Source organism: Marmota flaviventris, chromosome 6, assembly GCF_047511675.1.
Source record: "Marmota flaviventris isolate mMarFla1 chromosome 6, mMarFla1.hap1, whole genome shotgun sequence".
In the NCBI taxonomy this organism is placed as follows: domain Eukaryota; kingdom Metazoa; phylum Chordata; class Mammalia; order Rodentia; family Sciuridae; genus Marmota; species Marmota flaviventris.
Genome location: NC_092503.1, coordinates 36752061 through 36765804, shown reverse-complemented (window position 1 = coordinate 36765804; position 13744 = coordinate 36752061). Strand labels below are relative to the sequence as shown.

The 13744-nt window shown below is 39.5% G+C and overlaps 1 protein-coding gene across 1 annotated transcript in view; it reads left to right on the top strand.

Moving 5' to 3' along the window:
- Positions 1-588: 588 nt before the first annotated feature.
- Positions 589-13744, top strand: part of Rspo3 (R-spondin 3) — a 78024-nt gene continuing 64868 nt past the window's right edge. Inside the window, exon 1 of the mRNA XM_027947406.2 lies at positions 589-837. Coding sequence (XP_027803207.1) covers positions 741-837 — 97 coding nt within the window. The 5' untranslated portion in view covers positions 589-740. The remainder of the gene's footprint in view (positions 838-13744) is intronic.

Below are 13744 nucleotides of genomic sequence, written 5' to 3'. Positions count from 1 at the left end.
CCCTCTTTCCCTCTTGAAATTGAAAGTTATTGAGGTCGCTCAGGGTTGTTGCTCCAGCAGTTTCCTTCCCCGCCCCCGAGCTCCCCCCGCCCCCCCGCAGCCATCCCCCCCAGTCTCCCCTCCTACCCCCTCCTTCCCCTGCTGCCCCCTCCCTCCCCCTCTCCCCCCTCCCTTCCCCTCCTCCCCTATGGGGTGCTCCCCGGAGCCCAGCCCAACACTGGAGCGGCTCCTGCTCGGGAACGCCAGAAGCAGCTCGGGGTCTCTCCGCCGCCCCTTGGCCATGGCCGCGGTGCCGACGGCGTCCGCTCCCCTGCGTTCCCGGGGCCCCAGCCGCTGCCGCAGCCGCCGCAGCCTCTGAGCCCTAGGGGCCGCCTCCGCCGCCGCTGCTCGCCCGGATCCCGCCCGCGGCCGCAGCCGCCGCGCACCATGCTACCTGCGGCCGCCCGGGCGGCTCCTGGAACCTTCGCTTGCGGCGATGACAGCCACCCCAGCAGAGCCGTCAGTGTTCGGTGTTCGGACAATTTGAAAGTACAATAGTTGGTTTCCCTGTCCACCCGCCCCGCTTCGCTTGCCATCACAGCACGCCTTTTGGAACTGAGTGGAGAAGTCCCGCTGCTTGGGTTCTCGCTCGCTCGCTCTCCATATAGATACGCCTAACACCTACATGTACTTTTAAAACATTAAATATAATTAACAATCAAAGGAAAAAGGAAAAAGAAGGGAAACATTACTGGGTTACTATGCACTTGCGACTGATTTCTTGGTTTTTTATCATTTTGAACTTTATGGAATACATCGGCAGCCAAAACGCCTCCCGGGGAAGGCGCCAGCGAAGAAGTAAGTGCAGGGGTTTTTACGCATTTGCTCCCTTCTGCCGCGTTCACCTGTCGGGTCGCTTTGCCTGTCCTGAGTTCTGCTCCCAGAGTTAACAATTCTCCCACCATACACCCCACGCCTCCCAAAGGAGACGATAGTTTGGGCTCTGGGGACATTGAGGAAGCTCCTTTCTTAGCATCCTGGAAGATGCTGGAGTCGGGCAGACCGAGCGCTAGTGTGGCTCCCGCCCACTAACAACTTAAGATTCTGGGAAAGTTTCATCCTTCTTTAGACTGGCTCAAAGGATTTGTGTCTTATCTTATGAGGCTCCCATGGAGGCTTCGCGCCCCAAGCCTTTGGGAGCCTGGCCTGCAGAATACTCTTGGCAGCTGAACAAACGCCAGGAAAGGCGCGGAAAGGCGCGGCCGCGGCACCGGCTCACCTTGCATGGTCGCCTGGAGCGGGAAGACCTTGGCTGGGCCCTCAGGCTGCGCTCGGGTAGTGAAGCGCCCCCCAGGAAGGCCAGGAACTAGCTAGAGAGCGGCTGAGTTGCCGCTCTAGTGGAGCCGGCGTAGGGAGTTCGCGTGTTTATTTGCAGAAATGCCCGACGTCCCACGCCTGGGGGTCTGAACACAGGGCAACCCCAGAGATGCGGGTTTCCATTTACTCTCTTGTCACATGTGAGCGCTTTAGCCATCTCAGACTCTTTCATGTGGGTCCCCTGAGACAGAAACATGTTGAGGAATGGGGTTCCCCCTATAGACTCGAGCTCGCCTTCTCGCTGCCCCTTCTTCAGTTATTTAGGAACTGGTCTGTGACGGTTTCATAAAACAGTGCCCTAGGTGGGAATAAAAGGGTATCCCCCTAGGGCAGTTTCAACCAAGGTTGATCCTTCTGAAAGGTGGCGTCTTCCAGAGGTATGGACAGATGTGAGGATGAGCTTTGCATCTTACTCCTGGGGTCGGGGCCCGCGTGCGCGCTGTTCTGCTGTCTGTGCCCGCGTGGGGAGTGCCTTAGCAGATCAGTAGAGGCAAGGGCAACTTTGGCTCCATCATTGGGGGCGCTGGTGGGAAAAGGGAGGAAAGAAATTTGTCAGGGGGTTCTCGTGGCTCAGAGAGCGATGCTATTGCCTTGGCAGCTCGGACCTCCGCGGCTGCGCAGCCTAAGATCCGTGCGGTGCCTGGTTCCCCTGGGCGGATCCCTCCCCAGCGTCCAGCTGGTGAAGCTCCTTGGGGCAGACTTAGGGGCAGCGCGTTGGACACAACACCCGCTTGTGTGAGATGGAAATTTAGTAATCGCTTCTCGGCCGCTGTTTGTCTCTGCCCTGCCCATGGGCATGAGGGTCCCCTGAAAGCTCCCTTTGTACCACTAGCCTGGGCCAGACAAGGTTTGATTCACCTGAAAATTGCCTTTAAAAAACGTGGCTGGGCCCTAGCGCCCGGGGCTCCAGCCTGGCTTCATCGCCTCTAGGATCGCGAAGCAGGGTGCAGGAGGTTCTACACTAAGCAAGTCAGGGCATCCAATTTATTATTCTTGGCCTCTTAATGGTTTGTGTTCTTCGCAACTCTCCCATCCACTCTTTTTGCTCAGGCTGTGCAGCAGCCTCGCGGAAGGAGCCGCCCCGGGACTCAGTGGACCCCTTTTGGTCCTTGAACGGTCTCCCCACAGGGTCGTCTCAGGGAATTGAGTGGTACATTTAGTGGGGAAACTGAGAATGGACTGAAGCTCAGCTTTTCGCTTTCCATCCTTTCTTACAATAGGTGCCTATTGGGTACTCACAGCCTGTTCCCTCCTTCACCCCACGGGGGACGCCCTCCCCCCAAATCGGGAACTACACACTTGCTGGGGTAGGGCAAGGTCCTGTCAGTGTCACTGGCGTCTTCGTTTGCGGGTTTGGAGCCCGAGTTTCTGAAAGCTTGTTGTCCATTAGTCCCCATCTTCCCTAATGAGTACCACCACAGGGTAGGAATATGAGGAGGGGTGAGACAGTGCACCTTTAGGCTTGAACTAGGTGAAGATTGAGGAATCAAAGGCAAATTGATTTTCGACCCGCCTTAATCTTCTCAAGGCCGAGTCAAAACTCCCTCTGGTTATGTTGTGGAATGAAAGAGGGAATGGGTGGGTCTGGATTGAAATCTCAGTGATTTGTGGGAGTGGGTCTGCGAGAGAGCTCTGCAGGCGACGCTCCTTGCGCCTTCGCACTTGAGTCTGCGTTTGCGGCTTGGTTTGCTAGTGCAATGCTGGGAGAGGAGCGACCCCTTGCGTCCTCTGAGAAGACGGACGAGACTTTTGGCAGGTGCAGCAAAACTCAGAGAATGGGGAAGGAGTAGAGAATAGAAAGATCCTTGTTGAATGCCCAGAAACTCAAAGTCAAATTGCACATTCACAAACTCATGTGGATCAATTCTTTGGAAATCTCTCTTGTTGGGGGGGGGGATAAAAAATTTAATAAGAACTAGGAAGAGGTGTTTAAAATTAAAAACAAGTTGGTATCAAATCTATTTTCTATTTTTCTTCAACAGGACTAAAATACTAAAGTGGATATTTAAAGTATCCTTTTTTTGGCTTGTAGATGAATAGTTTCAGTTTCCTAAACTTCCTACTAATGGCTTAAAACCATTACTAAAAATAGAGATAGAAAATAAAGGTGTAATAATTGTTTTCCAAAGTTTTTTTTTTTTTTTAATGGTTTATTCATTGTTGGGTTAGCCGAGTTCTTGTAAGTAAAGACATTCCCTTGCAGTGTTAAATGCTGCAGGATCTAAAGAACCATGGGTTATCTCAGAAATAGCAGACAGAGCCATGTCAGCATTCTCCTGTTTCACTTAAACAACCCTCACTCAGTTATCTATACTTTGTTACAGACTAGTGATCCTAGTTGTTTCAAATAGTTTTTCCTCTTATAAAATAAACAGGTTTTAAAACAGGAGTCTTGTATCTTGAAAATATCTATGTAACTATGGTTAATAAATGAGCAATAACATTTTATCTATTTTGATTGATATATAGTTCCTAACTGAATTTATTCAAGATAAAAATTAAATGCAATTCCTATTCAAAAATCCCCTTATAGCAATGTTTTTAGAGATAAGTATTAGCTTTAAGTACAGGATGCTCAATCAAGAACCCTGAATTCAGCTTTTGACTCATTTCAAATTTAGCCTTTGCAGCTTGGTAGTGCCAACTTTGGAATTCCAGGTTGTGTGCTAAGAAAAATAAAAATAAAAAATATCTTTTCCATAATAATAATAATTGTAATCCCTTACTGTTACACCACATTTTCATTTGTATGATATGCTTGGGTTTCAGAATAGTCACTTGAAGTATAGAAGCAGGTTTTGATCTTCCTATTTTACAGAGAAAGCTCCTGAGAAACAGGAGCTAAGCAACCTCCACAAAGTCAGTAAGTAGAACTGCTTTCGGTCATGGGCCTCAGTTATTCATACATTTATACTATATGCTGATCCATGTCATGGAGAAGATATCAGGAATAAGTAAGATATTTGATTCTCTCCAGATTATCACTTTCCCAATATGTTTGAGAAATAAGCTGTTCAGCTTGATTGGAAATTTTTGAATTGATATTAATGTGTATTATACAAGGTGACCATTGTCAAAGAATTAACTATCTAAAGTGATAGTGAAATTTGCTAAATATAATATAATATAATTTACTTATCCAGAAGACATTGTGGGATATTGCTGGGCCAGAAGGCTATTGTTAGAAGCATCAGATACCATTTAATATCCATTTTATTTATTACCATTTATTCATTGGGTTTTAATTGTTCAGAGTCCAGATAAATGTAATTTTTGAAAAACCATTGTGTACATAATACAATACACCCTATTGCAGAGTCTATGAAACTTTTAATGTTTTTCATAAAGAAGACTGGAAAAAAAGAAACAAGAAAATAATATTAATAGTTATAAAATTTAAAAATGGACTTACTGGAATATACCGGTCATTGCTAATGACACTTTTTCAGATGCGAATTCATTCTTTGAGATTCTGATATGTGCTTAGTAATCATATTGCTAATCTTGGAAAATAACAAGTTATCTGATAAAACAAAAAAATCTTTCACTCTACTATATATTTTATAATATTAATATTAAATGAAAGTTTGGTTTGAATATTGACTATGAAAGTTCTTTTTCTACCTATCAACAATTTTCACCAGTCTAACCTGTTTTTGAGAAAAGGATTTACAGATAGAGACATGAACAAAATTTTCTGGAGAGAGTGTATTCTGTAACATATCATGTGGTATCCATTTAAATCAAAGACAAATTCAAATTCGCAAACAGTAGTGACAACATCTAAATACAAGCAAAAAACATTTATCTTTGTGAAACTAATTTGATCATCGTTACATTTTCCAGCTTGTTTCCTAAAATATCCTGTTGTTATATTATTTTAATTCATTGTTTATTACTTCAGTAAGATTTTTATTAAGTACATTAGAAACAGTAATTTTGAAATGCTGTCATTTTAGCCCCAAGTTGTTGAAATAATTAAGAATATAGGAATGGGTGTAAAAATGATTAACTGTGATTATTTCAATATTCCTTTAATCAAGAAATATGAACAGTATTTCAGCTTATAAGTAGACAAGCTTTGCTAAATCCTTTCTCCTTTAAAGATTTCCCTGGTATTTAATGTTCTACAAATTAGATCCCCAGAAAGCAATGAATAGAAATTACAACCTGTAGTAAAATTTGATTTTCAAGTTATTATAAGAAAACTCTTGCTATGCTACTACAAAATGAGTTTATTAGTCATTTTAGATTATTTGAATCTGGACAGAGTTCTCCAGATTGCTACTAAATATCTAAAATATTTTCTAGTTAAATGCCAGATCTTTTTTAGATGCAGTGGTTCTTTCAAATCCTAGATAATGTAGAGTTTTTAATATGTTGAGTTGAGATGGAAAGATTCCTTTGCAATTATCATAATGAACTACAAAAAATAAAACTACTATAGATATGATGATTTATTAAATAATCTTTTCCCTTTCATCTCTATCCAGAAGTTTCATTTTAGACTTAGTCATGGCCCTTCTCTTCTCAGTTCCTCATGATTTAATCACACATCACATCCCTACCTCCAAAAATATCCTTTTCCAAGTAGTGAATTCTTGAAATGCCAGGACAGTGGATATTGTATTTCATGAAATGTAAGAATCAACTTTGGTTACCATTAGGAAAACATCATTCAGTTTTGAGAGCATGGTAAGGATCAGGCAAGACAGTGTTGAAATTGTACTTTTGACTTGGTTGTGACTATTTATTCTTCTACTAGTACATTGTACACTGGCGTTCTTTCAAAAATGATAATTTGAAAAAATGTTATGTCATAAATTATATATTTGGGGGTATTGCTTTAGATTTTGAGAGGAAAATACAGATTTTTTTCTTTGTTGTGAATTTTTCTCAAGGATTAACATGATTGGGTTGTCTTAAAATTTACCATCTTTTGGGGAACCTGGTAAATTTGAAATGTTTTGCTATTATTTTTTAATAAAGGGCTGGGTATGTAGCTCAGATCACTTACCTGGTATGCACAAAACTCTGGGTTCAATCCCCAGTTCCACCAAATAAGTATATATAATACATGAACTATAAAATATACATTTGTGAAAAGTGCTGCCTATATTTTTCTATTTATTTAATTTATCCCTTTAGATCTTTTCATTCAGGAATATTACTAACATTCTAATGAAAGTTGTCACTCAAGCAATACTAAAAATAATGGAATGTTCCATTGTCAGGGATTGTGGGGTTACTGAAAATGCTAAATGCATAGGTGTCATTGAATGCTAAGAAATCCCATTCTCTGCTCCCAAAGTTTCAACAATGTGTAACTTTAAACAAAATACCTGTAGTATTTTCACATAAGTACAGTTTGATTAGTTTAAAATTTCATTTTTAAAAATATAGTTGCAGGTGTCTCTTATCTGATAAGAGCATTTCTGCCTTTGTAATCTTGGCAAGGGAGCTAGTTACCATCTGTTGGTACTAAAATTCTTTTGGAATTTTTTAAAGGAAAATTCAAAGGTACTAAAGAATATGATTGCTCAATTAAGTAGATTTAATAGTTTATAACTGTCTTTATATTTCATGCAAAAGTTCATCTACTCTCCAAGCATTGCCTTATTAGTGTTCAATCTGAATCAATAATTTCATGAATGGCAAGTATCCTATGTTCATGATAAAGACTGAGACCTGAGAAGGAGAATCTCCAGTTTAAGTGCGGAAGCAGAAACTGAAAAACTGAAGCCTGGGTTCTAGACCCAGCTCTGTTACCAATATTAGATAACACAGGCAAGTCCCATTACTACCCCAGATACATTTCTTCTATGGAAAAATGAGGAAGTTGGTAAAAAATTTAGATCTACAGCATCCACTAGTATTCTCAACTTTGAATCTTTTGGTATGAGAACATAAGTCATGACTAGTAAGCTAAATAATCTTTCTAAGCTTACTTGTTCTATTCAACTAAATTAAGCTAATAAAACTGTAAATATAAGCTATAATTTACTATTAGTAAATTTATCCCATAAGGTTTATCATGTAAATATTAACTAATGGGCAACTTTTTGAACTGAAGAATGCATTAATTATGATATGCCTCATCCATCAGTTTATACTGTCTGAAAACCATAGCTGACGCATCAGTCAGTAGTCTATGGCAGGTTCATAGACGTAGGATCATAGGGAGCTGATTTTAAATACCAACTAGAATAATGCTTCAGAGCTCCTGTACCATGGCAGGCTTTCAAAGGTAACCTATGTTGACAAGGGAGAGCTAATTCTGACAGTCCAGGTTTAAGGCAAAAAGTTCTATGCTGAGCGAGTAACTGAAGGTGAGAGTATATATAGCAGATAATTTATTTTGATCAAATCAATAGTTCTGGGCAATTAATTGGATGTGATGGGGAAAGAGATGGAAAGTCATATTTGGCTCTCCACATACCTTGGAATATAAAGACACAGGTGTTGGTTAATGGAAAAATGATAGACAAACACAAATACAGGCAAGTAGGGGAAGCAGATTTGACAGAAAACTTATTTTTCTTTTGAACTATCTTCACTTTAAGGAACCTATAAGACATTTAGGGAGTCTAAACCAGTCTCAGAGAGCATCAAGGGCTGAAGTCAAGAGCTTCAGAGTCATTCACATAAAGGGGATAGTTGGACATGTTAGATAAGATATCATGATGCCTTCTTTATTGTTATCAGAATGTTTGCATTGCTGATATTGAGACTTACTGTTCGTGGTTGTGTAAATTGATTACATTAAAGCACACTGTACAATTTAAATGGTTTAATACATTCTCAACTGCAATTCCTCATTTTCATAGTACTGTCTATATTATATAAGAGAATGGTCACTGGCATCATGAGCTGCAGTTGTCAGTGGCCAGATCTTGAACTTGAAGATTATACTTGGAAGCGCCATTACCTGAGGGACTATGTTACTTTGCCACAGAGCATCAGGAGACTTGGAAAACTTTATGGTAATAAAAGATAAGTTTCTGTAGGATGTAAAAATGATTTTAGAACCATTCCATTTGGACTTAGAATCTATTTATAACAGTAGCATTCTACTTTCAAGCAGATTTCTCTATGAAGTGTGCTGTTTTAAAAACAGAGAATGTCAGGATGGGATAAAACTTGCAGGAATCTAGTCCTTCTACACAGTGCAACATCCCCCACTGAGGAATCGTCCAGCCTCAGTAATAACCAGGCCTGGGCTTCCTTTTTCCTTCATTTCATTTCCAGGCTTCTGTATAGGAAGAAGTCTGTTCCCCTAGTCTTCCAAGTACCTAGCATGTCATGGACTAGGCTTACTTACTTTCCAACAGCTTTCTAAAATCTATACATAATAATGAAATATACTGTATTCACTACCAAAAATTGTCCCCATAAAACTAGCTGGTAAGCATATTTATAATTATACCCCAATACAAAGCACATTCCTGAAAGTAAGTGGTAAAACAACCCCCATTTTATAACCACATAACACAAACCACTACCACACAATGTAAAATAACAATTTGTGAACTGCTTATTTTAGAACACTGTTTTCTTAACATATGCTCAATAAGTCACTAAGAAAAATCATTAGTTTCTGACTAATTCTGTTCTTTATCATACAAAGCAACCTTAAAGGTACAAACACTGTCATCTTGTCAAAGCTGGCCTATAATCAGACAGAGTGTAAGTCACATTTGACCAATAAGCGACAAACTAATATGTCAAAACATGTTAAGTGCCTCATGGTAAACTATTGCTTCATAGCTCCCAGAATCAATGTTATATTCCTGTATGTTTTATCTTAATATACATGTATACTTTTTTAAAGTATTCTGACAACAATTTTTATTTAAAGAGCTTCCATGTTTTAATCACCTAAGAGGTGCTAACCATTTAGGTGATGTTTTTGAAAAAACGATCTTATTTAGTCTTCATACACACCCTGGAGGAATGTTTTTGAATGGTCTCACCTTAGTCCACTGTGCAATAAAGATGTGAGAATCTGGATTCTAGTCTAGTCTGGCTCCAAAGCCCACATCTGAATTGCCAACTCAACTTTTGGGGCAACCATAGGGCCTTTTCTCAAACCTGACGTTATTTTTCCTTTCTTTTACCCACTTTTCTTTGGTCATTGTCTCTTATTTCACACAAGACAAACCACAAATCTTTTTTAAACACTAATTGTGTGGGTGGCTTCTGGTATTCCAGTATTGTTCCCTACATCTCTTTATTTTCTCTACCCTTTATCCTCCTTTCCTTAAGCTTGCCCTGTAATGTTTTTAAGAATTAAAAAGTTGCTGGTCTTTTTCATAAGAAGCAATAGGATTGCACAGTTTATTTGAAATATTCTGAAATTATTCTTCCCAAGTATGATGTACATGTCCAACAGAAGATTACCCTAGGCATGAGGATGTGGGCAAAGTCTATAATTTTGCAGTTAAATATCAAAATCTTTACAACCACAAAAGATATTTCACTGCCTACATTTTGTTATCCAGAAAAGTTATATTTATGATGTTTTATAAAATGTGTTGTTATTATTCCTTTTACCACAAGCAGCATTAATAGTAACCTCCACTCTTTAATTTTTTTCTTTATGGGTCTTGGTCCAGTAAATTCTCAATGTTGAGTTCACATTAGAATCACCTAGAAATCTTTTTAAAAACAAACCAATACCCAGACTCCACCATTGATGAAATAAATCAATCCCTGGGAATGGGACTTAGATATCCTTATTTTTAAAAGTAGTTCTGGTGATACTAATGCAGAGCTGAGACTGGGAAATATCACCAGACCCTTAATTCAAGAATAACTACTGCAGTTGAGCAACTGTTGAAAACAATGCCAGTTTTATGAGGGCTTGACGGACAAAATAAACTTGTGCGGAGTGTGTGATAAGAAATGAGCTATGTATCATTTGAGCAAATGCTAGTTGGAAATATAAAGCAATCTGATAATACTCTATTTTTAATCAAGAGTATTGATAAACTTGAGGCACTGACTTGTGCAGATAGAACTACCTGATAGAGACTTATCTCAAAGAGTCTGAGTAAAGTGTGGGCAGTGACATGATAGTGCATTTCATAGGTATTGGCTTCCTGGAATACCAGCACTGGCTCATGGGTGAGTGCTTGCTGCTGGGCTCTGCTATGGTAGGGGAGGGAACAAAGAAGGCTACTGTACAAGATGGGTATCAGCCTTACAGCCATACTCAACCTTTTTTTTCGAAACTACACAATAAACAGCTGTTTTTTGTTTGTTTGTATGTTTGTTTTATGTCTAACCACTTGATTGGTCATGGGCCCTAGTATCCTCCTTGTTATTAGGAAAATCCTAATGGTTAGATGACTGCCTACCAAGAAATAACATCCTTTTCTTTTTTATGGTTTCTACAATTCCTGACTAACTTTAGATTGACTACTGGTGATCAGTAAAACTACTATAAATAGCATAGTTTTAAACTCTAACTTAATGGATAAAGCTTTGTGGTAGTAAAAAAAAAAAAAACTACTGTTTTTTACTTCACTCCTAATGTGCTCTTCTTTGAGTATTTATCTTCATTAAATCTTGTTGTTTATTCTTTTCTCGTCCATGAAAAATTTTCAAACCTTGCCATAAATCGGGGAAAGCTCCATGAAAAACTGAGGTGGAAGTCTGAGCTTCCTGTCAGATTTAATTCTGCTAGCTAAAGGGGCTCTTTGGGAAAATCTGGGTTCCAGTGAGTCACTAGGCCAAATCCCAATAACCACAATTGCCAAAAGTAATTAGAATGAGCAAAGCCAGGCTTCTTGGGAGGAGGGTCATCATAGCGTGCTTGAGCCATTGCTCCATGGTTAGAACTCCTTACTAGTCCCTAATGATTGGGAGAAATCATGAGTTACAGAGAGCAGGAAATCCACAAGAAAACAATGTTTTTTCACCTAGTTTTTTTTTCTCAATATGTCATTCATCCCATTAGTACATGCATAGTTCATGTCACCATCCTCTTCTAAACCACCTGTCTGCCTGCAGTAGTGCAAACCCCACAGTGAGAACTTGTGTCACCCTCACACATCCTCCTGCCTTCATGAGCAGATAGAAAGAACCCCAGGAATGTAGTCAAAGTCTTCCCCCAAAGCATTAACTGACAAGGAGAAAAAGGGAAGGGAACAGATCCTTATAAACATTCTCAGGTCAATTTAGATATAATTATGGAAGGAACTTGGCAATAAGAAGATGGCAGTGCATTATACTAAGGCAAGAGCTCTAAAGTCCCCAGAATGAAGGCCAAGAGTGAACTCACAATAAAACATTCTTAAAAATAAAAAAAAAAATTCTAAACTCACTTTCACTTCAAATAATACCTTTTAGAAGCATGGTACTGGAAGAGGCTAAGTAGAAATTATCAAAAAATAAGTGGAGTTACCATTTTAAACTTTCATTATGTGACAAAATTGGAAAACAGTTTACTCTTTTCATAGGAACATATTCAAAAAGCACATGTGTCTGTTGTGTAATAACCTCATTTGATAGATCTTCAATTAGCAAAGACACAAAGTTCCTGCTTGTCAATATCCTTAAAATTTCAAATTCCTTTATTATTCAGAATGACTTCCATATATTGTCATATTACTCAAGCTTAGACTACTAGTTCTATTTATAGACATGGATGAGTCATGTTGCTTAATTTAATATACAGAGTGTTATGGTTTAGCTATGAGGTGTCCCCCAAAATTTCATGTGCAAGACAATGTGAGAAAGTTTAGAGGTGAAATGATTGGGTTATGAGAGCCTTAACCCAATTAGTCCATTAATCCACAGATAAGGATTACCTGGGCAGTAACAGTAGGCAGGTAGGGTGTGACTGGAGGAGATAAGTCACTGGGGACATGCCTTTGGGGTCTATATTTTTGTCCCTGGTGAGCTGAGCTCTCTCTGCTTCCTGTTTTCCATGTCCTGAGCTAATAATTTTCTTCACTATGCCCTTCCGCCATGATGTTTTGCTTCACCTTGGGCCCGGAGCAGTGGGTTGGTCATCTGTGGACTAAGACCTCTGAAACCCCAAATGAGCTTTTCCTCCTTTACATTATTCACATCAGGTCTTTTGGTCACAGTGATGAAAAAGCTGACTAAAACAGAGAGGAAGTCAAAATCCTTTCCTGGCCAGCTTTTCCTGGCAACTAGCCATATCCATTATCATGTGGTAAATAAACCCTGACCTCATGCATTGTGCACAAACCTAATAGTTATAGCGATTTGCTTCTTATTATGATGGAGAGTACAGAAAAATAACACATTTGATTTCTTTAGTTTTGAGTTCAAAATAATATAAAAATAAAGCAGTGGCACATGCCAGTAATCCCAGCAACTCAGGAGGCTGGGGCAGGAGAATTGCAAGTATGGGGCTACCCTCAGCAACTCAGTGACACGCTGTCTGAAAAGACAAAATAATAAGGACTGGGGCTAGCTGTGCATTGTGGTGCAAACCTGTAATCCCAGTGGCTTGAGAGGCTGAGGCAGGAGGATTGCAAGTTCAAAGCCAGCCTCAGCAATTTAGTGAGGCTTAAGCAATGTAGAAACCTGTCTCTAATTCAGAAGTGAAAGGGCTGGGGATATGGCTCAGTAGTTAAGCAACCCCCTCAGTAAATCTCTGAGCAAAAATAAAAAAAAAAAAAAGGTACTGGGAATGTAACTCAGTGGTAAAGGACTCCTGGTTTCAATCCCTACTACAAATCATCATCATCATCATCATCATCATCATCATCATCATTATCATGAAATGGAAGAATCATTTTTTTTTTAATTTGGCTGTAACATTTTGACTTGTTTACTTGCACTCTTATCTTTTGGTGCTATATAGTTTCTGCCATTAAACAAAAGATACAGACAAAAGTTGCTTGGCTACAAACTAGTTGAGCACATATTAGGCAGCTGAATATTTCTTACAGAATATAGCTTTATTTCTCAATTTAAGATAATGTTTTTGATCCAGAATCTAAAAGGACTCTCATTACTTATTTGTTAAGAAGAAATGAGACCCAATATTGTATCCTTAGGCCCTTTGACCTGAATTCACAATTTCATGCCATCCTTAAATTGATAATTCTTATTAATACAAAGCCTGAATACAACTTAAAAGAGCTTTTTCACATAGGAAAAAAATGTCTCAATTGTATCCAGAGCTTGATGGAGATCCGAGTTTTATAAGAGATCAGTAGGATTTTCTCGGAGACCATTTAGGTTTACAGGATCATGTAGGTGCACACTTACCCCTAGAACAATTGCTAGCATTTGTCATTATACCCATTATCAAGCCTCAAGGACCCAGCCCCTGATTCATATGTATTTTCAGATCTGTGGGCATCATGTGCCCATATGTCAGTCTAATTTATAAAAAAGAAAGAGA